The following is a 27,698-nucleotide window of genomic DNA, read 5'->3' on the forward strand; positions in this document are numbered from 1 at the left end:
TTCTAGAGCACTTGCCTAGTGTGCACAAGGCCCCAGATTTCACTCCTAGCTCCCCCAAAAAGAAATTTTCAATTTTATGATGTCAAATTTATATCTTCAATTGTTTTAATTACCTTTTAATTCATACTTAATAATCATATATATGTGTGACATAAATATTTTCTTATTGTGGTTCTATAGTTTTAGATGTGATATGATGTGAGTGTGTGTGTGTGTGCACACATGTGCGTGTACATGTACATGTACATGTGATGGGCTGTTCACTTTTAGATTTGTGATGCCATGTGAGTATGTGCGTGTGTGTGTGTGTGTGTGTGTGTGTGCACACGTGTGCGTGCGCTTGCATGTGCATGTACGTACACATGATGGGGTGCTTGCCCATTCTGGTGTTTGTGGAGCCAGAGGTAGACAGATGTTAGGACCCTCCCCCATTGTCCTCTATGTTCTGCCTCTCATTGCATGTGGAGCTAAACAGTCCACCCAGAGGGCCCAGTATCCACCAGTCTGTTATTTCTGGGGTCAGAGTTCACATGTAGTCATGCCTGGGTGCTGGGGACCTGAACTTAAACTTAGCCCCTCATGCTTGCATAGGCAATGGAGCCCCAGAGTCCTTCCCATGTCCTTGTACTGAATGTGGTTGGCAGTCTATATGTCTTCATGTGGAAGCTGAATTGGTCGAGTAACATTTTCTGGAATGAATATTCTTTACTTCCTGAGTCTCCTGCCATCCCTTTTAAAGTCCAGTGTGCCACAAGAATGAGTCTGCCAGACTGTTCTGAGTCACTGACCTGTCATCCTGAGATGCCAAACTCTGTGCTTACTAGCATTGAGGCAGGGCTGCAGAAACAGTCATTCGTGCTGTTCACTTTTATTCTTTAAGTGTTTTGGCTATTTCTGGGTCTTTTGCATGTTCATATAACTTTTAGTAATAGCTTGTTCATTTTTATGAAGAAGCAGAGTGAGTTTTATTGGGGATACAAATCTGGAGGTCAGCTTGGGGAAAATTAGCATCTTAGTAATACATGAACACATTTTGATTTTTAATTTCTTTATTTATTAAAAATTTAAATTTATTTCTTTAGTGTGTATTCTTGCACATGCCCTACCTTGTGTGTGTTTGTCATAGGATAATTTGTAGGAGTGGGCTTGGTGAAAGGTGGCTTTACCAACTGAGCCATCTCACTGGCCCTCAATCTTAATTTCTGACAGAGAGGCCTTACAGGCCTCAGTGTCCAGGTGTCTTGAATGCCTATTTTCAAGGCGCCTGAGTTGTTCAATTTTTTTCAAATTTATTTTAGATTTATTTTATGTGTGCTTTGCAGAGGTCAGAAAAGGGCACCAGGTCCTCAGGAACTGGAGTTACAGATGCTTGTGAGCCCCTTGTGGGTGCTAGGTATCGAACCAGGGTCCTCTGGAAGAGCAGCCAGTGCTCTTAACCACTGAGCCATCTCTCCAGCCACAATTGTTTATATTTCTGATACCCTTGCTGAGGTAAGTTGTTTTTTTTTTCTCTTTTTTTTTTTGTATTTAGTGAGCTTTATCCTGATGCCATCTGCACCCAACTACTCTCCACGAGAAGGTTGTAAGTAGAATTTAAGTGGCATGGCACAGTTTGTTTTGGTTGTTTATTTTATGAACATGAGTATACTGTCCTGAAGGTCACTGCCTACCAGCATCAGGCAGGCACACACCTGGACCAGGCTGGCCTCGGGATCCAGAGAAGGGCTTTCACTGATTCTGACAGGTTTATATTCTCCATCAGGACCAAATTTGGCTGGGTGGAGGAAATCAGAGACAGAGCGGGACACATGCATACATAAATCTGTCGTGTAACTGACTGCATTCTAATACTTACTCAGACGATCACAGGTCAAACAAAGAAAATTCCCGAGTAACCAAAATGTTTCCGTAACTGCTTGGATTCCCTTATTTATTTATTTATTTATTTATTTATTTATTTATTTATTTATTTTTTAGACTTGTAGATGTAGTTGGATTACCCCAAGGGGACACATTTGCCAATGGCCAGGCTCTGGAAGACATCTTCAGAGTTCGCCAATACCTTAGGGAAATTTTTTCTTAAGCAGAGTTTGCAGGTATATGGAGGAGGAGTCTGGATACAATGATCCCCTGGGGGGGATCTCATTCCATCACTCTTTGACTTGCTGTGTGTGTGTGTGTGTGTGTGTGTGTGTGTGTGTGTGTGGGAGAGAGAGAGAGAGAGAGAGAGAGAGAGAGAGAGAGAGAACGAACTTGCACACATATAAGAGCTCTAGGCTCTGGACATAGGCTAATGAACTTGGGATGTACACACATGTGAACACATACAAAGAGAGGGGGAGTGGGAGGGAGGGGGAGAGGGAGGGGGAGCTGGCCCACCTTATGTGGAAGTGCCACTCTCAACTTGGGGTAAAGTGAGGACACATTTGGAGGGAACAAAGGGGCTCTGTTCCTTGCCCATACCCCAACTCCTGTGAGCTGTTGTGGCTCAAACACCAGCACTTTGGAGGATGTTCTGTGACAGGTACTGGGTGCCCAGAAAGAATCAGGTGTCTTAACAGCAGGGCTGTCTCCAGGTTCCTCTCCCAAGGAAGGGCTGATTCCAGCAGCCATATTCACTTTGAACCCCTTGGTCTTCCACACTGTAGCGACCGTCATCGGGCCCTGGCATCTTGTTGGGTACCGTGAGCCTGTGGCATCAGATCGCAGGGAGGCAGACTGCTTGTGTATTGAGTTATTGTCTCCATGATAGGTGTCCTTAGACTGGACACCTGGTGGCTGGTCACCTGGGTCTCTTGTTGGCTGGATCTGTTTGTCAGTCTGTCATCTTTTCCACTCTTGCATGCCTTTCAGAGCACTTTGGAGTCCTGGTTTTCCACCTGAAAATTTGAGGTGATCTATGACCCTTGGGGCTCACAGAGACGGGATGGAGGCCAAGTGCCTACCAGTCCAAGTCCTGAGGTCTTGGGATACTTCCAGTAACCATGCCACGTGACTGCCAGGAGGGTGGGCCTCCATCCCAGCACCTGGGGAGAAACAAGAGACCCTGTGTGCACTGCTGCATTCCAGCTGCCTGGGGCCTGATAGGCCTCGGGGTGTCTCATGGGGTGTAGCTGTAAGTAGCTGCTTATGGTGCCATATACCCATGTGACCCTGTGCATCCTACCATGTAGAATGTGGAACCATGTGGACTGGTGGCCTGACACCCAGTGTATGCTCTGCAGAGTCACAGGGACCCTGGTGTTCCCAAGCAGAGCCCTAGGATAGTCACTGGGAGGTATTGAGCCCACAGATATTAGGGAAGGCAGTGGGCTTGCCTGGATGGGACAGACCTTCGAAGTAAGGAAGAGTCATGGTTCCTGATACCTTCAGCAATGTTAGAGTAGGGACCACCCTATGTAATCTATCAAGGGTCGGAGGTATCAGGCTGGGACACAGCTGGCAGTGAAGCCAGCGTTACCCTGGATCCTGGCTGGCTCTGGATTTTGGCCTCCAAGCAGCCCTGTCCTATAGGAGGGCAGACTTCCTGGCCCAACTTGACTTCAACAAGGGAGGAACCACAACACAGGTTGTAGTTTTTGCATTTTGTGGGTTCTCCATTCTTACTATCGCCTCCTGGTCTCCATTCCGTTGTCACTGGAGGATTAACTGGAAGGGCCTAGGAGAGGCCAAAGCAGCAGATACCAGAGTCTCGGAACTCTTTGTGATCCTCATTGAGCTCTTTTGGCTGCTGCACAGCTTGCATAGTGCATGCTCAGCTGGGGACCAAAATACAGATACAGGGTGATATTCACCCCCTTCAGTCCGCTGCACCCATGCCCTGAGCATGACTGTGGCCCAGCTGCCCTTGAGAGTTTGTGACAAGTGCAGAGACCAGTAAGGCTAGCCCAACATAAAACGTCATTTGGCTGTCTCCTCCAAGGGAAATGGCTGACGGAGTCACAGCTGGGCTGGATTCGCAGAGGCTGAGGGAGGGGGCTGGAGGAAGGTCGGTGGCCATGCTGGGGACAGCTCTGACAGTGTTCAGGAGCTGTGGCGGATGAGTGTCTACAGCCAACCTAATGTGGTGGTGGTAGTGGTGGTGGGGTTCCTTTTAAAAGTCTCCGGTACCTTAGCTTGTCTCTCTTTTTAAGCACTTAAACTTTTAGACATTTTAAAGAATTTTACTTACTTACTGTTATCGTGTGTGCCTGTCTGTGCATACATATCGGCATGATGTACCCACAGAGTTCAGAGGAAGACTTTGTAGAATTGGTTTTCTCCCTCTACCTTTCAATGGAATTCAAAGATCCAACTCGGGGTCCCAGGCCTGTGAGACAAATGTCTTTAGCCACCGAGCCATCTTGCCAACTCCTCTTTCAACTTTTTAAAAGTAACCAGCGAGACACCGGTCTCCCAGGCTTCTCTCGTTTATTTTCTGTCTTCTTGTCTCAGGTTTTAGCTTTGTAGGGTTTAAGTTGTGTGCAGCAAGACTCTCTCTCATGTGAGATGTCCGGTTCAGTGAGTTCTGGCAAATTCCTCGGCCAAGTTGAGTTCCTTCACACGCTCTGTACGCCCTGTACCACAGCCCATCCCTGCACCTGCACCTGGGAACTGTCCTGTCCCCCTGAGAACGCGGTTCTGCAGCATGAAGCCCGGGGTCTGGCTCTCATCACTTTGCAGACTCACTTGAGGCCCGTCTGCTTCTGGTCTGTGTTCTGGTTGATTCTTCTTTCATTTGGAAAGGATAAAGTGTACTGCAGCTTGTTTACCCGTCCACAGGCTGATGGACATCTGAGCCGTCTCTAGGGCTTGGCTATTATGATTAAAGCTGCCATGAGCACTGCACACAGGCTCTGGAGTTATAGCTTGCCTCTATTGCTCACTGGTAATTCTCTCCCTGTCCCTGAGTGGGGGCACCGCATGCTCAGAAGCTGCCAAGCCCTTTGGCAAGATGGCTGCTCCTGACTTTGCTATCACCATCCTAGGTGCCAGCATGGTAACTGTGGGTTCTCACTAGCACTGAGAATTGTCTGCTTTGGGTGCTGAACAGATGGCTCAGTGGTTAAGAGCACTGGATGCTCTTGCAGAGGACGGTGGCTCTTCTGTTGGTTGGTTTGTTTTAATGATTCTATGTCTCTTCTGTGCTAAGTGAGGAGATGGTGTCCATGACTCTGTCTTTCACAGGATCTGTGTTGCTCAGGTCTTTCCTCCCCTGGTCTTGTCTTTGATTCTTTTTAGCAAGGTCATTCAGAAAGCAGTTTTTAATTTTGATGAACCCATTTCAGCAGGGTGTTTTCCACGCCCCCCCTTTCTTGTAAAATTCATGTGTTTTGTGTCCTGTCTAAGAAATATTTGCCTAATGTGAGCTTACAAAGCCTTTCTCCTGTTTTCTGTAGAAACTTTATCGTTTCATGTTTCTTGTTTAGATTGGTAATTCCTTCCAAGTTTAATCTTACGCCTGGCGACAGGTACGAACCGGGACTAAGTCTCTTTTGCATGTGGTTACCCTCATGTCCCTGTGACTTTTTTTTTTTTTCATGAGATGACTTTGGCACCTTTGATGAAAATCAGTTGGCCGTGCACTGGCTCCGATTTCTGGACTTTGTAAACTGTTCTGCCAGCATAGCCTTGATTGCTGTGACTTCTACTCTAAGCCTTGAAATCAGGCCTTGTTAAGCCTCCAATTTGGTTCATTTTCTAAGTGTGATGCTCTGCTGGGCCCTTCACAGTCTCAGGAAAGTCAGAGAACCTGCCTCTCAGTTTTTAACAACAGTCCCAAATCAAAACCAAAACCCAGCCCTCTTGGCATTTTGACTGGCATTGTGGGAGGGAGGGGTAAAGGAACATGGGTTTTATGTCCATCTGAACTGTGCTGTGCTTTCTCTCTCTACCTGGTGAAGAGTCTTCAGTGCAGGTCGTGGGAGCCATGCTATCTCTGGGGCCCCCGCCTGTTAGGTTGCTTCGTTGTCCTTTGCAGTTTTAAGCTCCTTACAGGACACTGCTTTCCTCATTGTATTTTTGGGGCTGTTGTTAAGCTACAGGACAGCGATTGTTTCTTGTGTTAACCTTACTTGTGACTAGGAGAGGGGAAGCTACCACACACTTGCTTTGTTTGCTCGTTGGAGGTTCTTTAGGGTTCTCTATGGAGATGTCTGGTCAACTTAAATAAAACCATTACACTTTTCCTTTTTGGTCCACATCCCTTTTATTTCTTGGTCTTGCCTCATGGCACCCGTTGGGGACCTTGCACCAAACATTCAGTTTTGGCAGAGAAGGGACCAAGTGGTCCTTAGGACTCAGGTCTGATAGCACAGAGACTGACAGGTGTGGGGTGACTGGGGATGGTAATCAGGGTGTGTTCTTTGTTTTTACTAGTCTCCAGGGCCTGGGGACTGTATCAGTTACTGTTGGGTGGTACCCAATGCCTTTCCTGTTGAGATAGTTGAGCCTTTTCCTCTCTAAGACTATGTGCTGTGCTCATTGATCTGTAAAGAACAAAACAACTCCCCCCATTTGTCACACAAAGCCATGTCCATCACAATGCCTATAAACATACATCCTGCTGGACTACATCACCAAGATTCTAGGTCAAGTATTTACATCTGTGATCACGTCGGAGCAGCCCTAATTGTCTGCCATGTGCTCTGCTTTGGTACCTGAGGGCGAGTCGGTGAGGAAGATACCCACTTCTCTTTCACTCAGGTTTGTATAAAATGTCTTCTATTTCTCCTTTCCACATTGGACAGACCCATGAATTCATTTCATCTGCATCTTTTCTAGCAGGAAAGGTTTTGGTTTTTGGTTTTTTGGTTTTGTTTGTTTTTGACATAAATTAGTAAACATCTGATGCATGAGTTTTGAATTTCTCCTTGGCTAAATTTTGACCAATCGCATCCTCAAATGCATCGAATCCCCAAAGAGCAGGAACTTCAGCCTGAGTTTAAAGACAAGGCCATCTTGGAGCTGGGTGTGGTAGCACATAGATCTTAGAGTCTGAGTCGGGAAGACAGCCATGGGTTCTAAGCCAAGCTGGGCTTTATACCGACTGAGAGGCCAGTCAGGGCTATATATATAACAAGATCCTATCTTAAAAACACAAAAAGTCCATCTTGGAGGTGTTTCTAAGCTTAACTTTGGGTGTGTGTGGGTGTGTGTACATGACATCCTCTTCAGAGTCCCACCCTCAGAGCTCTGAGAGGACTCAGGCTTAACTATGGCGTCAGAGTTGCTCCATTCCTATCCCCGTGCTCTCTGCTGCCTACCATTCAAGAGTCTTGCAGGCACCCTGTTTGGCAGGACACGGGGAAAGGGGCAGAGAGTGGACCTTTACTGGACTCTCCAGGAAGTCACCCCTTCTTCAAGGAATGAGACTCAAGGATGAAAAGATGAGCACTCAGTATCCATAGTAGTCACTTTTACATCTCCCAGTAACTGTGTAAACATGTGTGCCCTGAAGTAGTATACCCCCCCCTGAAGTTGTTGACTTACCATCTAAAACAGCAAATCCATGCACAATTTCCTCAGTCCCTTAAAACATTCATGACAGGAAGAAGTAGTACTGTTTAAATTCTGCCCTCATTAAGATGTCTAAATTTGCACAGTGACTGTGTCATGGAGCAATCAACGAATAATGAATAAACCAGCTACAAGCACTGTGTCCCCAACACATGCTCACAAAACCAAAGAACAACCTGTGACCAGGTGGTCCACTCATCCCCATGCCCTGTGGGTCCCAGGCCTGCCTGGATAGGTTCAGTCCCTAGACATCCACAGAGATAGAATCCAGGCAGTGGCTCAACTGGTTTGCCTAGGTCTACAGCTATGGTGAAGGGTGCTCACCCTGAGGGTCTCAGCTTTACTAAACTCCTAGTCCTGTGGAAATTCTTGATCAGGGTAGTTTTAGAAGTGTGGGCTCCCTACACATGAAAATGCATCCAAGACTCAGCTAAGGCACTCATCTTTGGATGTCTCTCCATGGGGGTTGGCAGCCATTGACAGTGAAGTCAGGGTCTAAGAGTAACCCCCCCCCACACACACACACACATATCTTGGCTAGAGATGGGCATAACTTTTTTTTTTGTTTTTGTTTTTTGTTTTTTCGAGGCAGGGTTTCTCTGTGTAGCCCTGGCTGTCCTGGATCTCACTTTGTAGACCAGGTTGGCCTTGAACTCGGAAATCCGCCTGCTTCTGCCTCCCAAGTGCTGGGATTAAAGGCGTGTGCCACTACCACCCAGCTGGGCATAACTTTCCTGGCAGAGGTAGAGACCTGCTTTAAATTCATGTGAAGGTGACTAGGAGTTCCAGGTATGAGCAATATTGGGCCTCTGTCCCCAGATCAGCACAGATTTCAGGGTGGACAACTGGGGTTGATCCTATATACAAAGGCATTCTCAGGGGTCTATGCACAGTGGGACTGGATAGGGGTTAAGAGCTCACCTTCTGTCTGGACAGAGCATTACACCTGAGGCCTTGCTGGCCTCCAGTGACTTGGGTTTGTTCTTCAAAGCCCACATTTCACTGTGGTCTGAGGAAGCAGTGGACCAATATGCCTACAAGGAGAAAGATGATCTAGTGTCATTTCTGGCCTGATGGAAGGGACATCTCTAGAGATCCAGCTTCTGAAATGGTCTGAGTGACAGCTTACATCTGCTTAGGGGCCACTCTTTTTAGCATGCAAGTCAAAGATAAGAGTAGGTTCCTTCCAGCTATGAGAAGAACCTATTCCTGGACTGGTCTCTGGAAGATGGCAATCCTTGATGTTCTGTTACAAAAACATTGTAAAAAACACATCTGCCCTCATACCACTTGGCTTCCCCTCTCCCATTGTTTTTGGATTTTACTGTCCCTTTGCTGTAAAGCTGTCAGTCATGTTGGGTGAGGAGCACACGGCATGCTATTGTTGCTTCATCATAAATTACATCTGCAAAGACCCTGTTTCTAAATGCGGTCACATACTGACGTCCTGAGGGTGGGATATTGACAGGAATTTGTGTTGATGGCATTTACTTGATAACGCTCACCCACCAGAAGATGAGGAACCGGGAAGTCTGTGAACTTGGCCCACTCTGCCTGTATGTCTATACAAATCAGGTTTTATGAGCACATAGCATAAATTCTTGTGGATGTACTGTCTCTTGTCGCTTCCACTTCAGGGTGGAGGCCATGAGAGCCACAGAGCCTTAGGCATCAATTGCCTGGCCTTTGACAAGACATTTTAAACTGTGCCTTTCTCCATAGAACCCTTGATGGAGGTCAAAAGAAACAGAGCCATACACAGATTGCTGGCTTGTCAGAGAGAAGTCTCAAGAAATCAGTGCGATGGAAAGTGTTTTTAGATAAGAGCTGTATTTAAGGGTCTGGTAGAATGGAAGAGAACAGTAAAATGTCCTGTTCTATGAGATGAGGAGGGAGGGCGGTGCTGACCAACTCAGCAGCTCCCAGGAAAGAGGGTTGAGGCAAGAAACCATATGACAAGTGAGGATGGAAATATAGTCAGATGTATTCAATTTTATATTAAATGTTAATGTCCTAAATTCATCGTCCAAAAGGAGATATGCAAAATCTCACAAAAAGTAAAGGACTGATATATAGGGTTTTATTCTTTTATAAAGAATTAATTTGGGGGCTGGAGAGATGGCTCAGCGGTTAACAGCACCAAATGCTCTTCCGGAGGTCCTGAGTTCAAATCTCAGCAACCACATGGTGGCTCACAACCATCCGTAGCAAGATCTGACTCCCTCTTCTGGAGTGTCTGAAGACAGCTACCGTGTACTTATATAGAATAAATAAATAAATCTTTAAAAAAAAAAGAATTAATTTTGTGGTAGTAGGGATATAACTCAAGGCCCTGTGCATGCCAGATAAGCATATTACTGGTGACCCTATGGCCCCACTATGATTTTTTTTTTTTTAACAAAAAGCATTTTAAACAGGTGTATCCAGTACATTTAGTAAAGAAGACATAATGGACAATTGAAGAAGAAGAAAGGATAGCCAAAAATATGCAAAGAAATGGCACACAGAAATAGAGAACAAAACCTGCAGGCCACAGCAGGTTGAGTTTGTGTGGATGAAGCCTAATTATTAATATGAAGACAGCATACAACATAACATTTGTGAAAAATCATGTGGTATGTGGAAAAGAGGGGTAACCATGATGACTATGAGGGATTATCTTTTTCCGTTGTTATGATTAAACACCCTGACAAAGGAGAAAGGGTTTATCTTGCCTCACAGTTCCAGGTTATAGTCCATTGAGGTAGGCAAGTCAAGGCAGCAGGAGCCTGAAGCATCCAATCACACTTCTGTCACATCAGAAGAAGCAAACAGTGAAGAAATACTTGCTATTGCCCTGCTCGTTGTTCCCACCTAGACAACCTAGGTCTCTCCACACCCATGAACATAATCAAGAGAGGCCCCCAAAGGCATACTCTGAGTCCAGACTCCAAGGTGATGCTAGATTTTGTCAGGCTGACAGTTAACCCTAAGCATCACAGATGTCATTAGGCAATTCTTTCAGAATAGGCTTTGAGTTAGATGCAGGGTCAGAGAACACAGGCAGGTAAATGGTTCAGAATCTGTAACAGGAACTTGAAATAACTATTGCTATTATCCCTAGCCATGCTACCCCAACAAAAACCCACCTACAAACTCAGAGCTTAGCTTCCAGGCCTGTAGGCTGCACAGCTCTGGGGCTGGCACCTCTCTGCTTAGCACAGGGGCAACAGTGTGGGAAAACCCTCCTCTAGGGCTGTTATGCCTGTTGGGTGGCTTCCTCACACCTCCACTTTAGAAATGAACATTCCAGAAAGGGGAAAAAATGTCCACAAGATCAGGGGTGGAGCAATTGTGTAGTGTATGCAGGGGGCCTGAGTTTGATCTGGAGAGAGAGAGAGAGAGAGAGAGAGAGAGAGAGAGAGAGAGACACCAACCAAGCTCTCTTAACCTTAAAGCCCAGATTCCAGGACAGGAGTGGCAAGGTGTGTGGGAACCAGGTTTTCAAGCTATCATTGTGATTTTTGTCCCAGCAATAGCAACAACAATAATAACAAAAATAAATGAATGAATTAATTTAAAAAGGGGAGAATAAAAAGAATGAATAAAACTCGAAACATGGAAACAAATGGTTAAAATATTGAGAGGGGGGAAAGAAGTCTTAGGCAGGGATAGAGAGGCACTCTCCTAAATACCTGTGGAAACTCAGCAGGGTGAGGGAAGGCAGGGCAGCTGTGGACAGCTGTGTGGAGCTGACTTCTGTTAATGAAAAGACTCTATCCGTCCTGCCCCCAGTGAAGCTCTGACTGCCCCTTTTCCCAGGGTTGCGGATACTTCATTTCCATGTCTGCCTGTCACCACGCTTCTCAATTGCTGGCTGGTGTTTGTGACCCCCACCTAGTTTGAAATTCATTAGATAAAAATCATGGCCTCCTGTCCTATGTAGGCACACACTTACAGAGCACCCAGGCTGCCATCTCTCTGTCAGGGACTGGCTCACAACTGGAGGCGTCTAAGGGATGGCATGACTTTGCTTGGTTTGAATCTACCGATGAGGCAATTCTGGGCAGGGATTTCCTTGGCTGGTCTGTGTGCCTATCCTGGCGCCATCTGCCCCGCCCCCTACCAGGCATCAGGAGGCCACTGAACCCCCATGTTCGCCTTGTGACCTCTAGAACACCCAGGCAGGGAGGAAGGGAGTGGACAGGATACGAAGACCCCCACCTTGCTAGCTTGCAGCAAGCTGGGTCTCAGAGCTGGAGGCAGCTCATTCAACCACCTGAACCGCATGTAACTCTAGTCAGTACCACACAGCCCTGCACCAGCGAAACATGTAAACTAAAGTGACCACAGGGCCTGCTCTCCTCCCACTGTGGATGGGCAGCCTTTATTCCAAGGTTGAGGCCTGGAAGCCTCCAATCTGGGGAGGATTTTTCCTAATGATAATGGGCCCGAGAATGGGCTAGCCCACTGGTGTGGGCCAAGTCTCCTTGCTTTACCCTCACTCTGCCCCATCTGCCTCCTGTTTAGACCTAGTGTCAGTAAGTGATTAATAGGGCTTTGGGAATTTGGTTGGGGCAGAAGGTCTTGATCCTTGACCTAGGGGCACAGTGTGCTCAAGAGGTACCTCCTGGGCAACCTGATTATCCTTTTATTGTTTCCTAAGATTGTTGGACATCCCAGCTTGTTAGGAAGCTCTCGGAGACAGTCTGTCGGGATGTCCAACATCCTGTTGTGGTAGCCTCTATACCTGTAACATGATAATGGGAGGGTCAGGGATGATACCAGGGGGCCCTATGTGGCTTGTGCCTTGGCCTGAAGGTGGCCTCTAGATCATATAGGAAAGGGAGACATGGGCCTTAGCACCCTTTAGGAGTCTTACATGGGGCAGTATGGATTTAGAACATGGATCAGGAGAAGCAACTAGTCTTCAAAGCACTCCCTGTGCTCTTGGTCCCCTGTAAACTTCAGCAGTGGACACTGGGCCTCATGCCACCTGCTGAAGTAGGGTCCATGATTAGAGGACCAGGTGACAGCTGTTGCCCACTTTCAGAGCCTGGCTACCCGGTGGATGGGAAAGCTCGTCCCCATGGTGACTGAGCAAGCCTCATCGCCTCTTCTGCCTAGTGTGGAGAATGGCTGCCTGGACAGCTGGCAGTTGGGGCTGGTTCTCAGGGGAAAGTAACCCTGTGTCTCCTAGAGTTGCCCCCAAATTGGGTCTACCCTAATAGGTGTGGACATAGCAGCTGCTGATCTGCGCCCAGTGCCATTAGGAACTGGCTACTGAAGAAGGCCTGTGTGGGACTCTGTTGCCCACTCCCAGGACCAGGGCTTCTGCCTCTAGCTCTGTCTTATAGCTCACTAACTTTCATGGTGGCTGGCGGAAATGCCTGCTTCCTGGCTGTGTTGTGCTGTGTGCCCCCAGAACCCCACCAGTTTACTGTCACTGCTGGGAGAGGTTTCCTGGTGTAGAAGGGACCTGTATCCCCTGTTGTCTAAACAAACTAACCAACTCCAGGCCACCTTAGGTATCCAGGGGTTCAGGTGAGATAGAGGCGTGGGGGAGTTTCCCAATCAAAGTTGTGAGCTATGGTTCAGGGTTTGGAAAGCACCTTACCAACAGGAGTCCACCACTCAGTGGAGGGCGTGCACTGAGCTGTGGCTTTGGAGGTACCCATGATTCCCAGGACATTTGGAGAAGAGTGGACTGTTATAGAAAGGATCATGTCTCTACAGGGTCCCGGTTCTGTCTACTGCCATTAGGCTCTGACTTTGTGCCTCCGTAGAGTTTCAGAAGGCTTTGTGTCACCTGGTACTAGCTGGTGGCCTATGGGAGCTGACCATCCCCAGGGTGGGCAGTGAGCATGGCCTAAGGGCTCCAGCTGTGCCCAGCACATGTCACTGGGGGAGGCCCATGGGCTCTCAGCACAGGCCGGCGGCTGGGAGCAGCTGGCCACAGGCAGGACCTGAACAAAGGGCGCTTTGAGCAGCTTGCATGCCGGCACCGAGCCTCCGGCCAGCTGCCCCTCCCGAGAATGCAAGGCTGGCCCTCTCTATGGCTTATTGGGGCCCGTGTAGAGTCAGAACAGCTGGCCCCAAAGTCTGCTGGCTGGCTGTGTGCTGAGAGGGTACTGTCCTCCCACAGGAAGCCCCCTGGCTCAGGAAATGGCCATCTTACAGGTTTCCTAGCTATGAGAGGATGGAAGGGTCCGAGCCCTAGCTTCCCAAGGTACCTCTATGCTGATTGGTAGCCTACAGGAGGCCTAGAGGTATCTAACTCTCTAGAAACTGCCCTGTCCAGTGTTTAGAGGGCCTCAGGGAGACCAGCCGGGCCCTTTGGCCTGATGACCTGGATTTGCCAGCTCTCTTGCAGGGTCCCTATTCACATGGGCCAACCCTTCATCTGAAGTAGTTAAATCTTCCAGTCAGATTTCAAATTATTCTTTTATTAAGAAGATAATAAAATAGTAACATCAGAGACACTGAATACTCACGATAAGCATCTTTGAGCTCCCTTGATTGTTAAACAAAAGGAAACAGAGGGGAAAAAAATAAGTAAGTGTCTTTCATCTGAGGATCCAAGGCAGTCTTCCGTGCCCTGGCTTTGCTGTGGGCCACAGGTGGATTGTAGTAAGCTGAACCCCCACCCTCCCAGAAATGGGATTCACCAACTAATAAAAAAGAAAGAATAGATAAGACACCTACAGCCTTCAAGGGAGGGCCTAGGAGGCTGTGAACTCTGTGCTGGCCTTTCCCCTATTGACCGGAGAAAGCATCTCCCTTACTTTAATCTCGGCCCTTTAGGTTCAAATGCGGGCAGACCTCTGCTTTGCTGTGCTTACCCACAAGCACCTGACGCACATGTGTAGTAGGTATGCATGTGTGATAGGTGTTCCCGGCCAGTCAGAGATTCTGTCATGCCAAGCTTTTGTCTTCTGCATCCCCTGCATCACTTGGGTCCAGTTTGGGGGTACAGGGTCCACCTGTCAAGTGAGAAAACTTTCAGTTCCCACTGTGAAGTTTTCAGAGGCAGTGTGCCTCTTCCCAGATGTCCGTGCCAGGATCCAGAGCCCAAGATACCACCGAACCCGTGCATCAGTGAGTTCCAGCATTGTGATAGTGAGATGACAAAGGACCCAAGTCCTTGGATGCTTCCTGTCTTTGCTCCACCACCATCTTTCTTATCTTTACAATGGAAGCCACAGCAAGGGTCCATTTGGTCCTTTGCAGGCCATATATTCTGTGAGCCTCGTGACTCCATGTCATCTTCCCCCTCTTGTCTCTTTCTTCTTTTAGTACATATATTCCCTTATTTCTCAGGTACGTGTGTGTGTGTGTGTGTGTGTGTGTGTGTGTGTGTGTGTGTGTGTGTGTGTGTGTGTGTGTGTGTGTGTGTGTGTNTGTGTGTGTGTGTGTGTGTGTCTGGGTGTGTCTGGGTGTGTGCACGTGGTAGTCAGAAGACAATTTGCAATAATCAGTTTTGTTCTTCCATCATGTGGGTTTGGGAATCAAACTCGATCTAACAGGCCTGACAATAGCAAGTGTCTTTCCTTGCCGAGCCATCTTGTCCCCACTCCCCTTTCTAATGTATATATGAGGTAAGGTGTCTCATCTTGGCTATGTCTGAGTGCTCAGCTGAGTGGCATGAAGCTCATTCACACTGTAGCAGTGCTCACCACGTACCTTGAGAACTTTCTATCTTCACAGATGACTCTGGTCTTGTTAAACACTCACCCCCCTCCACCATTCCCATGCCCTGCCACCTCATTTTGCTTTGTGTCCCTGTGGCTTTGGTAACTTGGGGCCCTGCGGTTATACTATGAGGGGGATCTTTCAGGACTTTTGTCTCAGCAGAAGGCTCCAAGGTCTGTCCATGCTGTGTTGTGTTGGAGCATACATCCTTCTGAAGGAAGGAATATTATGTGCCCTCTAGTATCTGGAGCCTGTTTTCTCTGCCCTCGTGATGGACATTGCCTTTGGCTATTATGTACTTTGCCAAAGTAAACACAGTGGACAGATAGCTTCTCAAAACCCTGCCTCTCTTTCAGGGATATAGTAGAATTGCTGGGCTCTGTGGAAGATCTTTTTGTTTTTAGAAAAATAAATGATCTTTCTGTTTTTATTGATGTATTTCTGTGTAATGCTGGGGGTTAAACAGGGCCTCAGGCACACCAGGCAAGTGCTTTACCAACTATACTTTATCTCCACAGCCTGACAGCTGTATTTTTTTTCTGTACTTTTTTTTTTTTAAGATAGAGCCTTGTTTAGAGCAGAATTGAGTGGGTGGTAACTCCATGCTTCATGACTTAGGGAATCATTGAACCATGCTTCCAGGATCATGGGTCTGGTGTCTCCCTCAGGCAGCCATGTATGATAGCCCTGCCTCTCGGCCTCCTTGGCCACTGTACTCATTGCCTGTGTTTTGCTAGAGGGACACAGCAGCATCTGTTTTGATTTGTATTTCCACGGTTAGTGGCATAGAATATCTGTTTCTGTGGGGATTCTTTCTCAGTTGTGTGTATTCTCCAAATAGCTGCCTATTTAGCTTCTCTGCCTTTCTAAAACATTTGTCGTCGTCGTCGTCGTCGTCGTCGTCGTCCTCCTCCTCCTCCTCCTCCTCCTCCTCTTCTTTGGTATTTTTATTTTAAAACAAAGTCTCATTAATCTAGGCTGGATTCAAATTTTCTACATAGCCATGGATGACCCTGAACTCCTGATCTTCCTGTCTCTATCCTCCTAGTGCTGGGAGTCCAGGTATCCAGTACCACACCTGGTTTATACAGTGCTGGGAATGTAACCCAGGGCTTCATGCATGCTAGGCAGGCACACTATGAATTGAGCCTCAGCGCCAGCAGCTTTGCTTTTTAAAATAGGGTTTTAAAAAAAGATTTATTTATTTATTTTATGTATGTGAGTACACTGTAGCTGTACAGATGGTTGTGAGCCTTCATGTGGTTGTTGGGAATTGAAGTTTTTAGAACTCCTGCTTGCTCCAGTCAACCCCACTCACTCCGGTCAGCTCTGTTCACTCAGTCCCTGCTTGCTCCGGCCCAAAGATTTATTTNTTATTATAGATAAGTACACTGTATGTATTGCTGACTTCAGACGTTCCAGAAGAGGGTGGCAGATCTCATTATGAATGTTTGTGAGCCACCATGTGGTTGCTGGGATTTGAACTCAGGACCTTCGGAAGAGCAGTCAGTGCTCTTACCTGCTGAGCCCCCTCACCAGCCCTTAAAATCGTTTTAAATTATGGGACTCTTACTCCTTTGAGGTTCAACTCTCAGCATTTACTGCTCGGCAAATAAGCAGAGTGTGGCAGAGAGTACATCACATGGGCTGGGACCAGCACATGGGCAAAGTGACAGGCTACAGGATGCTGCAAGGGGTACACCCTGGAGATTGTTGCTTTCAGAGCCTGGCCAAACCTCTTGTTCATGGCTCTGGCACTCGTATGTCATTAGACAAGCCCCTCTTTTTTTTTTTTTTCCTCCCCTGATAGAGCTTCAGGAGGAGTGGCCAGCAATCAGGCTTTGGCCCCTCTGCTCTCCTCCAGTTCTTCAAGGGCATGGAGGAGACAAGCACATGTATGTTAGAGCCAGGATTATTGTATCTCCTCAGGGCTCTTCACACCCACTATAAGCCTAGACTCACCTGCATAACCGCTAGTTCTCCTGCCATGCACAGAAGACCACCAGGATGGGGTGCCAAGACCTGGACATGGTCCAGGCTCATCTTTTATCCTTACCCTGGACTGGCTCTTATGTCCCTAGGTCACCCTCTATCCTAGGCCATTTCCTGTTACACCTTGGTTTCTGTCCCTGATCACTCAAGACCCTCTCTCAGCTATACAATCCCTACTCATAGCCATTTCCCAAACCTCTTCTGTCCTCATGTCCCAGATGTACCCACGTATCGGTAGTCAGCCCTTTGAGAGGCAGCTTGCCTCCCTTGCCTGAGTCCACTCCCAAACCTGAGAGCCTGTGTGGTCCTCTGCCTTGTGCCCAAGTCAGTCTATTCCTCCCATGAATCCAGGCAGGTATTCTCCTATTCTCATGGGCTTTCCTCCCTGTGTATGAAAAGAGGCACAGTGTTCCTGCCTTGGTGGATACAGGAAAAGCTGCAGGCTCTATGTTTGCTGTTTATCCCTGACACAGGAGTCTCAGCCACAAAGCCCTCTGCAGCCAGGATTTAGCCTAGCTCTAGTCCAGAAAACAATGGTCATGGTGGGAGGGGCCACTGTGTTCTCTTGCCTTTTGTCTCAGCCCAAGCTCATTGGCTCAAGGACAGCCCTTTCTTTTATATCTCTGGGACAGAGCTCAGGGCCACACTCCATCAATGTCCCCTGGCCTTGAGTCCTTGGTTCTGGCAGCATGTGGATTTCTCTGGGAGGCCCGTTAGGGAGTTGGACATTACTGGGTGCAGTGGGCTGGTACTTTCATTGGTGATACCTTCAAAAGCATGCTAGCTTTTCAGGTGGCTGTTACAAGGTCTGGGGGTGCTGGGATGGTCTAAATAGGCAAGGGTTTGGAAGGTGGGGGTAAGAGAGTACATCCCACACACCAGGCCTCTAAGGACATGGAGAACCCAAAGGATGCGATGTGTCTGGGGTCTAGGGAGGCTTTTGGGTACACTGGGCCATGAGATCCTTTGGGTGGTAGCCCGTAACCTTTGACCTCAAGTGGACAGCAGGAGCAGGCATGGGGGTGAGGGAGGGATAACAGGTATTTATGTGTTCTGTTGAGAAATTTGAGGCCTATCATTCAGCACTGGGATTGTACTTGGATTATGTCTCTAAGACAGGTGAGCTTCAGGCCTGGCCCTGCCTGAGCAGGACTGACCATGCTGGAACAACAGCGGGTATCAATCCTGTGGTCTGTTATACAAGGGCTAAGCTCACCCCCCACTAACCCTGCTATGGACTAGGGTGTTACCTGAATTAAACTGTCCCCACAGGGTGTCTCCTACTGACTCACACTACTGCTAAATGCTAATTCTTCACTGGAGTTTCAGTGTGACGTTTGGTCTGAGGGCTACTCCTCCTAGCTCCAGTATATGTGCAAAGCTGGTGAAAACCATTTTATCTCTGTCTAAACCCTGGATCTGGCTACATCCTGCCTAGGCCAGGGTTGTTTTCCTCTGCCCCTTTCCTAGAAGCCCCTGAGCCTTACTGATGAACTCAGCCCGGCCTGCCCTGGGCATAACTAGCCAGACATTTTTAGGGGATGAAGGGGCTCAAGTCCGCTGAATCCAGGCTTCACTCTGTCCACACGCTGAATAGGAGTTGGAGATCTGTGTAAGGGGGGGGTCTTGCTGTTTCACATAGCTAATTCCAAAATGGGTTTCCCTCCAAGTACTAGGTCAGGGGGCACCTGCAGCCATCAGAAGCCATTGCTAAGGAGATATTTGAGTAATGACAAACATCTGCAAATGAGAGAAACTCACAAGATGATCAGCCAGCTGGGTGATGTATGGCCATGAAATTGGAACAGAGGCCTTCTGCCTGGGCTAGCACTGTAACTAAATATTGGGGCTTCTCATGGTCAGGCATGCTGTCTCCCATGAAGTCATATCCTGTGCTGGGGATTGGGAGTATGTTTTTCATGTTGGCTGAAGATACACACAGTACTTTGGGCAACAGCCCTACAGACCCAGATTCTCAAGAAACAAAGATGAATCAATATCCCTGCAAGCCAGCTGCTCAGAGATTGTTCGTTTGTCCCTTCATTCATTCACTCATCATTCATTCATTCAACAGGCCAATATTGAGCTCTGACTGGAATGAACAAGACTATGGCTCCTCCCTGGTGTGCTCAGCCAAACAGGGCCCATCATTGCCAGCACACTCTTGCTCTCCCACACATAGCCACACCCCCCATTCCCAATGAGTTCACTTCATGGGCCAAATGTTTTTCTCACAAGGAAGGAGCTATGATCTCCCAAGCTCACTCCTTCCATCAGTCACTGCTCGTGCCCCAAACACAAGCCAGGTGCTGTACTATTTTGTCTTAATTAAAAGCATTTATATATGATGTGCACTATTCAGCCCTCACTCATGGTGGACTCTCCAGCAGCGGACAGGTGGGGGCAGGGCCAGCCAGTGTCACCCTTCAAAGAGGAAGTTCCCTCCAGGGCCAGGCTCCTGAGGGAGGCCAGGCAGGGAGCCAGCTGGAAGCAGGCCTGAGCAGCACAATGCTTTGTGGCTTCTTGGGTTTGTGGCTTTGCACAGTCCCCTAACATATGTGGGAGTGGTTTCACCTCCTCACCCCAGGCCTTCCCCAAGGGCCTCATACCAAAGAAGGCTGGCTGGGAGCTGGGGAACAGGTCTGAGACAGGGCTGGAGACCTGGAGGCCACAATGGGCTGTAGTTCACATGGAATGCATACTTATTTCAAGTCCTCCCATCACCCACTTGCAATGTGGCTACTCACATTTTTATGCCATAGCAGGACTGAGGACCAGACCTGAGCTGCCCAGGGATGGAGCAGGCAGGAAGGGGATTCTCACTCAGGGCAGCCAGTCTCTGACAATGACCCTGTGGCAAGAGCCGGGAGAGAACTGAGACTGGCAGCAGAGTATGGGTACCCCAGACCAGACCTCCTGACATCACTATGCCATGGCAAGCCAGCCAATTCCTCACCCTCCAGATACTGTGCATGTGACAGGTCTTTGGGTGTTTCATTGAAGAGGCAGATAGTGAAGGCTAGGGAAGGAGAGGCTATTCACCAATCAAAGGCAAGGCCCCAGGCTTACCTTGACTTCTCTCATGCTGATTGCCAGGCCTCCAGCGACTGTCCCTTTAGTTTGTGTCAAGGCTGTGTGAACACAAAGCAGTACAGTTGCTCTCACCCAGTGCTGTCACAGACTGGGAAGGCCCCAAGATTGCTGCTAGCTGACTTATAAATCATGGTCAGAGGCTGAGTCAGATGGCAGAAGCCCTCTGTCTAACTGCTGTTTTTATTGAGAGAGCTAATGGATCCACTTTGTTTTTTAACTTGGCTCTCACTCCAGTCACCTGCAATTATCTATTTACCTTCCTATTCATCTACTCAACCAACCATCGATACACCCATCCATCTATCCATCCATCCACCCACCCACCCTTCTGTCCATCCATCCATCTGTCCATCTGTCAATCTCTCCACCTACCCATCTCTCCACCTACCCATCCTCCCACCTTCTCATTCATCCATCCATCTACCTATCCATCCATTCTTCCATTTGTCCATCTATCCATCCACTCACATGCCTATCCATTTGTCCACTCACCCATTTCCTCTTCTATCCATCCACCTTTGTGATCTGTCCATCCACTGCAGTAACCTGAACGGCAGCCTGGGTTTCTCTAGCTTGTAAAGCCCTCCCTTTCGGTGTACTCTGACTTCAGAGTGTACATGGATACTTTGGGAGAGGTCTGGTCTGTGGGAACTGACCTAGGTGAGCTGTGTCACACCCATTGCTGCCTGTGCCCTTGCTTGATTCCTCTACTGCCTCTGGATGGATTGGGGGGATTTTTGTACCCAGACCTCAATAAAGGCTATAGATGGTGGATATGGTGTCTCCAGTGTGAGGCAGGGCTATAAGCTAAGGGAGACAATCCTCCAAAGACACGTGCCCTTGAACCCTCATTTTCAGATGTAGAACTTAAGCTCTGTGGATTCCATGAAGCTAGATAACACAGATGTCAGCACTATGTTAACAGACCTGATCCTTAAACCCGACCCTGGTGTGGAGTCTTCCCCAGCGAATAACAACTGACTGTGTCTACTCTTTTTTTTTTTTTTTTTTCCGAGACAGGGTTTCTCTGTGTAGTCCTGGCTGTCCTGGAACTTACTCTGTATACCAGGCTGGCCTCAAACTCAGAAATCCGTCTGCCTCTGCCTCCCAATTTCTGGGGACAGTGTCTACTCTTAGCATCCCTGGGCTCAGTGTGTTGACCTCTCTGGACAGTTTTTATAGGTACTATGAGTTACCACAGATGGATACCTGAGCCTGCTAGTCGCAGTTGTGTCTCAGCAGAGGCTCCTGGCATGGCAGCCTGGTGTAGGTGCTCCAGCCTGAGAGGTTGTAGCTTCTAATACAGGCTTATTGCTTTCTTTCTCAGGAGATTGTCCTTGTGGTGTTCTTTGGGACAGAATATGTGGTCCGCCTCTGGTCTGCAGGCTGCCGCAGCAAATACGTGGGCATCTGGGGCCGGCTACGTTTTGCTCGGAAGCCCATTTCCATCATTGGTGAGTCCTGCCTACCCATCCTGCAGACATTCCATTCCACATTCATGGGTCCAGAAGGACATTCCCATTACAGTCATCCCCAGAGAGTCTCCATGGACTGAGACCTCCTAGATTATTCCTGTGCCGTTGGTTATTGGGTCCCATCTTGCTTTAGTGGCATAACCCTCAGGTGTGGGTGGTAGCATATCCTCCCCAGATTTCTGGATGCCAGAAGTAATGACCCCCTGCCCCTCCCACAGACCTCATCGTGGTTGTAGCCTCTATGGTTGTCCTCTGTGTGGGTTCCAAAGGGCAAGTGTTCGCCACATCGGCTATCAGGTATGTTGGTTCTTCCATTTCTTCCCGTGAGACAGGACCCACCACAAAGCCCTTTCCTCCTAAGCTGTAGTCTCTCCCTACCTCTGCCTGTCTCTTTCATGGTGAGTGGCTCAGGGGAAGGGTGGCCATAGTTCATAGTATTGAGACAACAGGCAACCCTGAGTTCAAGGTTTGACCCCAGCACTTCCTAGCTTCTAAGACTTAGATGATAGCTTGACTGTGTGGTTGTCATATGGGTTTCCGGTCTCCCCCAAGAAGGCCATATAAAAGGGCTCCTGGAGAGAGGGTTCCTAGGTACCTGTAGGAAACAAGATAGCTCCAAGTACAGTGTCATGTGCGTGTCTCCTCTACCCATTGGAGGCTTGGTGGGAACATGAACATAGGAAGCAAATGCTCGTGTCCACCATGGCCCTCTTGACCCCTCTCTTCTTGCTTCTTAGGGGTATCCGCTTCCTTCAGATCCTGCGGATGCTGCATGTTGATCGCCAGGGGGGTACCTGGAGGCTCCTGGGCTCTGTAGTCTTCATTCACCGCCAGGTGAGTAAGCCTGCTGTGGGCAGAACAGAAGCTGGCCAGCCTATAAACAGACTTATATGAGGTCAGGATACAGCGGTGGTGATAGCTTAGCACCTAAACCCCAGCTGAGTGGCAGGTACCAAGACCTGTGAGTCTGAAGACAGGGTCCAAGACCCCAGAGCCTTCCTAGCCTGAGTCTACCCCACATTCACGATGCCAAAATACTTGGCTTGTTAACAGTGTAGAGCTGCTGCCACCTTCACTTGGGCTCGGGACAAAAGACCATTGGGTCTTGTTGAAAATGTAAAACGAACAACAGATTTATGAAGCTCAGAAATCAAACCTAGAAAATCAAGGATGGTGCCTCAGACACTTTCCAGAGGAGACACTGTCTGTGAGGCTGCTGGGGACAGCTGGCTCTAAGTACTGTCTTGTCATGGGTACAAGGGAGACTGCATAGTCCCAAGTGACTGACTTAGGGTAATAGCTGAGACTTCTTCATTGCCACTTTTGTGAACTGCAAAAACTAGGTTCTGTGTGTATTAACATGTTACAGTCAACACAGGACAATCTAACAGCAAATTCTGGAACTTTCTACCAAGGGAGTCCTCTCACCATACTCATGTGGACTACAAGGGTATGTGACCATGGCCTATGTGTTGTCTGTCCCTAGGAGCTGATCACCACCCTGTACATTGGCTTTCTGGGCCTTATCTTCTCCTCCTACTTTGTCTACTTGGCTGAGAAAGATGCAGTGAACGAGTCTGGCCGCATCGAGTTTGGCAGCTACGCAGATGCTCTGTGGTGGGGGGTGGTAAGTTGGAGTCTTTACCAGGGGTCTCAGGTGGGAGATGCATGGACCTGGGCAGTAGGGTTAGACTATTGAACTCTACTTGCTCAACATTTTTACCTTCTTCACTGAGGCTACTAACCCTAGTTTTAAAAACTTTTGAACCACAAAATGTGCACTTGTAGCTTACAGAATGGCACCCCCGGCTCCAAATACCACAGTGAGTGCTCTCCGGTCCCTGTCTTGAAGTTTGAACATTGTTATCTTTCAACTTCTGTTTTGGAAGGGAAGGCTGATGGGACAAGGGATTGCAAACTGGGACTTGGTATCTCAGCTTTGTGGTGATCTTTACCCTGGAAGGGATCCTGGGCTTAGGGTGCAGGAAGGGGTCAAAAGCATACTTTGCATGTTTGTGGTATCTATGTTGACCCAGGGAGCACACCTGTGCCAGGGATCAAGACATGCAATGCCATAATACCATGAAAACCTTGCGAGCTAAGAGAAGGACACAGGGGCTTTTGGGTATGAGGTCTGCAAAGGCTTCTGCTGCCCCAGGCAGCAGTAGTATGAGTGCCGGTCAGGCCCTAAGGTCATAAAGATGGCCATAAACCTCCTGGGTTAGGGCAACTCCAAACCGCTGAGCTGCCAGTCTGTATGGAGCCTGGTGTGTGACAGTGACCTCTCGTGCTAGGGCTGAATGTCCCAAGGTATGATGATATTGTGTGCAATGCCATAATACCATGAAAACCTTGCGAGCTAAGAGAAGGACACAGGGGCTTTTGGGTATGAGGTCTGCAAAGGCTTCTGCTGCCCCAGGCAGCAGTAGTATGAGTGCCGGTCAGGCCCTAAGGTCATAAAGATGGCCATAAACCTCCTGGGTTAGGGCAACTCCAAACCGCTGAGCTGCCAGTCTGTATGGAGCCTGGTGTGTGACAGTGACCTCTCGTGCTAGGGCTGAATGTCCCAAGGTATGATGATATTGTGTGCATGCCAGTGTAGTGTGTGTGTGTGTGTGTGTGTGTGTATGTGTATGTGTGTAGGGATGTCGCTCCTTGGGTGTCAGATAACAGGCAGAGGAGGGAAGGTTCTGGTGAGAGTGGTGCTGAAGAAATCCAGGTATACTCCATGACCTAGCAACCATTGCTCATGGCCTAAAAGCCTCTCGGATAGCTGCTACACGGCCTTCATGGCCTCCTCTGGAAGCAGGCTTTGTCCAGCCACTAGGCTTTGGGGCCCTCTAAGCTGCAGGAAACACAAGGACCTAACAGGAGCAAGCAGTTCAGAGCATGTATGGTCTACCCTCGATTACAACTCTAGCTCCTCCCCTCAGCTTCGAGGGCAATAGACTGTCCAGATGTTTTATGCCATCATACCAGGAGGAGCTGCCAGGGCTGGCACCCCTGGGTAAGCACGAGGATTTCAATGCTATCCTAAACAGGATGCTCAGTCTGTTGACTTTGGGGTTCACTAGGCTAGTGAGAAGGTTGGGTGGGCTGTGGCATCCTATAGAAAGGGCCAGTACAGACTCTGGGAACCTGATTCAGAACAGGCAGCCATCCATGGTGATGAGGACTGCATCAAGCCTTGGCCTAAATACTCCCCCCCCCCAACTACCCCTGACCAGGAATGAACAGTCTCTGAGGCCTGCTTACTCTCAGAGCTTCTAGATTGGGGTTGAGACTGGGAGCTGAATAAACACATGTTCTCACAATTCCCAAGTGCCCGCAGGAAGCAGGCATGTAGCAAGACCTCTTGACACTGACCGAATCAGTCCATTTTTCTGGAAGTTTCCAGCATTCTAAACAGCCTCAGGAGGTAAGGATACCCTGAGAAGCTTCCAGGTTGAGACAGGCCCCATGTTGAGCTGCTGCCCACCCTTCTCAGGGCCAATGTCCCCAGATACCCTAGTATGATAGAACCAAACAGGATTGGTAGGAAAACTCAGTGGGAAAGTTAGGAAGCTTGCCTGTGAAAAGACGACATATCCCAGGGATGTAGCAGGGCCTGCATGGGGGGGGGGGAGGCAACTCCAAACCAGAATTCTCTGGTGGGAGATGGGCAGTGCTAGCTGAGGTACAGCAGGAAGTGAATGGGTGACTACCTACAGTGTGGCTGATAAGTGATGCCCAGCCTTGATGCTGCCCTGCCTATGTTCCCAGCCTCCTGCAGGAGCTGTTTCCCAGCCTCCCAGCCCCTGGCCCCCCAGCCCTCGGCAGAAAGGCGCCCCCACTCCCACACCTGTGCAAACATCCGCCCGCCAGCCGGGAACACGGCCCCTTTGTGCCCAGCTTGGCACCGGTGCTCTGGCCTACTCTGTCAGCTGCAGCCCAGGCCTCGACCACAGCGCCCTGGCCTGGCCATTGTTCCCGTGAGGCCCAGTGCCCTTGGCTGCCCAAGGGCCCCCCAGTACCCTCATTCATTCAGTGGCTGTCTCTGCAGCTGTCTAGTAGGAGCAGCCCAAGGCTGGGTTCCTGGCACCTCTAGGGTAATCAGAACTTGAGCGCTGTAGGACAGGACAGCCAGGCTCAGAGTTCTGTTGCCCTGAGCCAATGAACAGGCATCTCCTTTGTCTCCCTCATTCTACAAGGGAAGTATGGCCCCTCCTGACCTAGCCCCTGGGTTCCTTGTCTGTTTAATGTGGGGGTGATGTGCATACCCTCAGGCGAGAGCATTTTCTGAACACCAGACCCCTCTTCTGTCTGATGTCCCTGTCCTGGACCAGGCCTCAAGCCCTGTCCCCTACCCCAAAGAATGTTGTCCCTGAGAGTTGGACTAGCTTCCCCTAATGTACACTGAGGTAGGCATTGGGCATAGAAGCATGCCTGCACAGGGAGGAATGTTTCTCACCCTGTTAGCCTGCAGAGCCTGTGAGGAAGCTGAGGGTCCTCCCTGGCCAGTGCTTATTCACTGAGAAAGTAAACCAGATTGTGGGGAGGGGGAGGAAAGCCTGTCCACTGCTAATAGGTGGATTCAGTATATCCTGCTCTGCTCTGAACACCAGAGTCTGAAGCCGAGGCATGGACAGGGCCACACTCACTTGGTAGACTCTGGGAAGGGACTTTTAATATTAAGTCTGGTTTCTGGTAGCCCTAGGATCCTGTGTCGCTCCTATGTTTCCCATGGACATGCAGCATCAGATTAGGGTCCACCCAGGAGACCTAGAAGGAAGGCTGTAATTCTGAGTAAAACCATAATCTGGGGTGAGGTTGGGTGAGTCATGTGTGGGACACAGATAAGTCCAGAATGTAGGTATCCAGGCAGCATTTTGTGGGGATGGCCCTGTCTTCATAGACTGTGAGTTCCTACAGCTGGAAAGCAAACTCCATGGACTGCATCCCCTTCCTCCAGTGGGAACACCCGCCTGGGTGTGAGATCCCTGGAACTCAGAACCCCCTAAAACAATGTCCAAGTGTGGGCTGGGAAGCATTTGGGGAGCCCCTCAAACTTTCCTTTACTCTTGAAACAGAATGCATTTGTTTGTATTACGGTTTGAGTGCAGGAAAACGGCATTTCTGCAAACACGGGCTCCTCTGTTCAATGCCTGGGGGTCTCTGAAAACAGGCGGCTGCTGGGCTCTGTTTACCCTGAGTGGCTAAATACAGAACTTCAAGTGAGCAGGCTGAAACCCCACCCTGTATTTCAGTCCCTTAAAAAACCCAGTCTGACGGCTCTTCATTCCTCACCTGGAGGCTCTGGAAAGTTCCCACCTCCCAGGCTGGGCTGCATCCTGCACAGCCAGGACAGAAGGGCCTTGGAGTAGGGGAGGTCTCTTAGATAGTCACATATAAGCCCTGTGGAACTATCCACGGGAGACGTTATTCTTCAGGATTTATCTGACTATGGAGAAATGAAAGCCAGAGCAGGGGCCAGGGCTGGTAGCACTAAGCCCTCTCCTCTTCTGTGTCGATTCTATGAGAATTATGCAGCAAAGGCTGAAGGCCTGCCAGACTCCTTGCTTGTAAGCTCTTCCCAAGGGGGGGGATTTTTATAGGAGTAGCCATTATAATATCAAATAAAATTGACTTCCAACCCAAATTTATCAAAAAAGACAAGGAGGGGCACTTCATACTCATCAAAGGTAAAATCTACCAAGATGAACTCTCAATCCTAAATATCTATGCCCCAAATGCAAGGGCAGCCACATTCATAAAAGAAACTTTAGTAAAACTCAAAGCACACATTGCACCTCATACAATAATAGTGGATACTTCAACACCCCACTCTCACCAATGGACAGATCCTGGAAACAGAAACTAAACAGAGACACAAGGACACTAACAGAAGTTATGAAACAAATGGATTTAACAGATATCTACAGAACATTTTATCCTAAAACAAAAGGATATATCTTCTTCTCAGCACCTCAT

At 48.7% G+C, this 27,698-nt stretch overlaps 1 protein-coding gene across 1 annotated transcript in view; it reads left to right on the top strand.

Moving 5' to 3' along the window:
* Window positions 1-27,698, top strand: part of Kcnq1 (potassium voltage-gated channel subfamily Q member 1) — a 340,852-nt gene that overhangs the window by 54,478 nt on the left and 258,676 nt on the right. Inside the window, exons 3-6 of the mRNA XM_021200906.1 lie at window positions 21,581-21,707; window positions 21,947-22,025; window positions 22,466-22,562; window positions 23,215-23,355. Coding sequence (XP_021056565.1) covers window positions 21,581-21,707; window positions 21,947-22,025; window positions 22,466-22,562; window positions 23,215-23,355 — 444 coding nt within the window. The remainder of the gene's footprint in view (window positions 1-21,580; window positions 21,708-21,946; window positions 22,026-22,465; window positions 22,563-23,214; window positions 23,356-27,698) is intronic.

The sequence above is a fragment of the Mus pahari genome, chromosome 1 (assembly GCF_900095145.1).
Source record: "Mus pahari chromosome 1, PAHARI_EIJ_v1.1, whole genome shotgun sequence".
In the NCBI taxonomy this organism is placed as follows: Eukaryota; Metazoa; Chordata; class Mammalia; order Rodentia; family Muridae; genus Mus; species Mus pahari.